This window comes from Sinocyclocheilus grahami, unplaced genomic scaffold, assembly GCF_001515645.1.
Source record: "Sinocyclocheilus grahami isolate Dianchi unplaced genomic scaffold, SAMN03320097.WGS_v1.1 scaffold1323.1, whole genome shotgun sequence".
Lineage (NCBI taxonomy): Eukaryota > Metazoa > Chordata > Actinopteri > Cypriniformes > Cyprinidae > Sinocyclocheilus > Sinocyclocheilus grahami.
In genome coordinates, this window is record NW_015506502.1 from 88229 (window position 1) to 92663 (window position 4435).

The window sequence follows — 4435 nt, forward strand, 5'->3', positions numbered from 1 at the left end:
GAATATGCCGCCGATATGAATTTTTTTTTTACAGAACATATAACGCAGATAAAATGCTTGAAATTGTGTAATTACTTAGTTTGTCCATTGTTTGCTACTGGCGACCTGGATGAAACGCTTTAAAGCTTAAGTCTATGGAAAACCATTGAACGGCCATATCTCCGTAATGGCGCGGAGAATCCACACCGAATTCGGGGGATTCCTTCAGCTCGAGGAACCCTCTCGAACGCGAATCGGGTGTACGTCTAGAAGCCCGCTTTTGAATGAGACCAGCCCCCGGGGTCCGGGAGTTACAGGTGGTTACATTCGCGGTCCGGCGCCGAACGATCAAGCGATCCCGGGGGGCTACCGACGCGCGGAGGGTGGCGTTTGAGAGGACTCCTCGAGCTGAAGGGATCCCCCGAATTTGGTGGTGACCCTCCGGCGCGTTCGCGAGATAGTGACACCAGTCAACACATTCACTACAGTAAGGAGGTCTCTTGTTCAGGCAGCAGCATTCAGGCGTTGTCTTATTCGACCGTAAGTGCCCTGCGAAGTGGACTTCACATGAAATTCCACCATGATTCCAGTTCCAAGGGAACGTACGCGTTACATTCAAAGGGCATTAAAGTGCGCGAAACGTGAATTTATATTTAGGGATGCACCGAATGTTCGGCAACCGAACCGAATAGCGAAAAGACCGAATAAATTGTACCGAACAATGATATGACGCGATCAAATAGCGACCAGCGCAGAGTGAGAGGCAAGCACTCTTTATTATGCAGCACACACGTCAGCAGTGTGAAAGCATTTAAACTGTCGGAGAAAGACGCAAAAATCATTACAAGCACCGACAGAGAGAGACTGTTTAGGACTGCATCGCATGTCTTCGATGAGAAGAGGAAGGGGTGATTGTTGCTGGTTACTGTACGATGATTGAAATCTCGATTAAACAATTAGTAAATAATCTGCAGAACGTTATGTTTTCTAATACACGCGCGCATTGCATGTATTCTGACTAATACCAGTCAATTGATACTTTTGACTGGTATTGTACTATAATATACACAAAGAATATCGGCCGATATATCGATATCGACCTTTTTTTTACTCCCTAATATCGGTATCGGCCCCAAAAAACCCATATCAGTCGGGCTCTACTTATTTTAGTACAGCACAAGAAAACTTCTGATATCTAAAATGTGAAATAACAGTGCCATATAACCAAGCTTATCTCAAATAAGTGCACTGTGCTCTGTCACTAATGCCACAGCAAATGCTGATTGCTACCAATTCTACTACCAAAAAAATGATTTTTCTTGATGTTGCAACAATGTGCTGTCCTTAATGCTCTCTGTATGATGCACAATTAATGTAAATAGTTATATATACAGAGGGGATCAAACATCTGATGTTAAAACAGATCTGTGCAGTGTGAATGCAGTCTCTTACACATATCACTGTCTATAATGTCAATAATAACAATAATCATTACCACTATAACAACACTAATTTACTTTTTAAAGTTATATTTATGGGATTTTGAATGCCTTTAATGTGATAGGACAGTAAAGAGGTGACAGGAAAGCATTGGTCGGAGAGAGGGGCAAAGGATCACAAGATGGGAATCGAACTCTGTTCGCCACAAGCGCAGTGGTCGGCGCACTAACCACAAGGCTATTGGCACCGGCACTTATTTGAAGGCAGGTTTACTTATTGTAATGTTGCTTGTATGTGAAGCTTTATTTAGTTAGTTGAAATGACTTTCATGATTAATCTGGAATTTAAAAAAAAAAAAAAAATGTATGATTACATTTTAAAATTAAATGTTGGCATTGAAAACTCCAGGAAAAAAATGGATAGACAAGACAAATTGATGAACTGAAATTTGTTTTTGTAACCAAATTGTTATCCTTTAAATCATAAAAAAATGGAATCGCATTGCAAGACCTTTACAAGTCATAGCATCAACTTGAGCCAGAAGTACCAATACTTTTTTTTTTAAAGATTTTATTTTTGGCGTTTTTATGCCTTTATTTTGGATAGGATAGTAAGTTGACAAGAAGTGAAGTGGGAGTGAGAGTGAGAGAGGGGGGGAAGGGATCAGGAAAGGTGTGCGAGCCGGAACTCAAACTCAGGACACCCGGAGCACAGCGGCGCTACATGTCGGCGCGCTGCCCACGAGCCACAAGGCTATCAGCACCCAAAGAAATACCAGTACTTTTTGACATCCCTAGACACACTCATACAGTATGTACAGTTACAAACACACTTATTCATAAAAAGAAACAACAACTACCAGATTGCTAGGACTCACCTTTTGACCATCTGTGGGTTGTACAGGTAAATCTTCATAAAGATTTTTTCCTTCATATGGTATCCATAGAAAGGCCTAAGGAGAGATAAGATGGTCAGATCTATGTACAAATGTTTTAACAGAAGAGAGAAATCAAATTTGTGTCTTTGCACTAGGGGTAGCACAGACGAGCTGATTAATTCTGGCACCAAACAACATTTTTTAACTAGCTGTGGGTAGTGTGATTTCATGTTCTATACAACAGTTGTAGGACTCTGCAATTACATAGTATGAATGCATGTGCAGAGCTCTGTATTTGGAATTCTTATTAATACAAGCAATCATAAAGCAAATAAATAAATGACTAAATGAATAAGAGAACACTTAAAATCACAGTATAACACCAAGTCAATTAAACAATCAGGGATATTATTCTGTCCGATTACAAAGCATTAGTGACTGAATCAGTTTCACCTGCTTTGGTGCAAATGAATGTAACCACAGGTGAACTGGAGAGGCAACAGCAAGAAAACCCCTAAAAGGGGAATGGTAACTAATGATAACCCACTCTCATTTCAATCTCCAATTCTCCTTCTCACTACCCAGTTTCCCTTTTGTTTAACTGTCCTGTCTTAATAAAAAGGCAAATACTATGATGCACTTCATCACATATTTTGGGTGCTGCTGTAGTGCTAGGTGATATACCATTATTTTTCAAATACTGCCATAATAGTGTCTAAGTGAAACAAAAGCTTTATCTATTTAAAAATCACAAAGAGTGCTAAATAGAGTGTATTGAGAGGGGAGCTTTATTAACTGCACAACACAACACTGCCCTACTTGCCCATACAAACAAGCCATGGCTGCTTAATTTTAAGATTCAAATCCGATCAATCTACCTTTTATGTAACTGACTTAAAGACCAGTCTTAAAGGAGGAAAAAAAAGAGATGATTGACTTAAGACAGGTCTAAGCAGTCGCTTCTAACTTCTTCCATTCAAGAATTATGGAGGCCAATGAGTTATTTGGAACCTTCAGTATATCAGTTTTTTTTGTAGCCTTCCCCAGATCTGTGCCTCGACAATCCTTTTTCTGAGCTCTGAAGAAGTTATTTTGACCTTTAGCCTAATTTTTGATCTGATATGCATTTTCAGATGTTAGAACTTGCATAGAAAGGTTTATCCTTCCAAATCAAGTCCTATCAATTAAATTTGCTCAGTGTGTAGAAACAAAGATGATCCAAAGAAATGAAGCACCAGAGCTAAATTTTCAAATGTCACAGCAAAGGGTCTGAATACTATCATTGTGATTTACGTTTTTTTTTTTCCTTTTCAATAAACTTAATGCAAAACCAGATTTAACTTTGCATTATGGAAAGTATAGACTGTGGGGGAAAACAGCATAGAATAAGGCTGCAACAATATGTGAAAAAATTAAAGGGTCTGAATACAGCCTGCATTGAATTTAAACATGTCAACATGTTGTTGTTAAAATGTGCTCTAGAAATAAATGTGTTCGACTGTTCAACTTGAATCAAGCAATACCTTAAAAACACAATTAAACAATGGCGATAGAATTGTTGCTTAATTCCAAATAAATAGATTATGATCAACAAATAAATAGAATGAGATCCACAAATAAATCTTAAAGTTTCACAAACATTAATTAAATTCACAAATAAATAAAATGAGATTTGCAAATGAAAAACATTCACAAATATGTCACAACCACAACTTTGCCTGGCATTTATTTGTGAATTGCGTCCTGTGCAATTGTAGATAACTTCAGGCATTTGTGAATTGCCCAAATAAATAGATTATGATCAACAAATAAATGTAAAGAGATTAACAAAAATTAAACAGACAAATAAATAGAATGAGATCCACAAATAAATCTTAAAGTTTCACAAGCATGAATTAAATTCACAAATAAATAAAATGAGATTTGCAAATGAAAAACATTCACAAATATGTCACAACCACAACTTTGCCTGGCATTTATTTGTGAATTGCGTCCTGTGCAATTGTAGATAACTTCAGGCATTTGTGAATTGCGTCCTGTGCATTTGTAGATAGCTGCTATGCATTCCCGAATTGTGAAACATTTCCTCCGTCAAGACGTGCTGACAATCCACAAATACGTGGACTCCACCCACCGTCT

At 38.0% G+C, this 4435-nt stretch overlaps 1 protein-coding gene across 1 annotated transcript in view; it reads right to left on the reverse strand.

Moving 5' to 3' along the window:
- The window catches only part of LOC107569208 (DNA polymerase zeta catalytic subunit-like), a 111230-nt gene that overhangs the window by 58436 nt on the left and 48359 nt on the right, over window positions 1-4435 (reverse strand). The window contains exons 3-4 of the mRNA XM_016255229.1: window positions 2297-2371; window positions 2195-2199 (exon numbers count right to left, since the gene is read on the reverse strand). Of these exons, the coding sequence (XP_016110715.1) occupies window positions 2195-2199; window positions 2297-2371 (80 nt within the window). The remainder of the gene's footprint in view (window positions 1-2194; window positions 2200-2296; window positions 2372-4435) is intronic.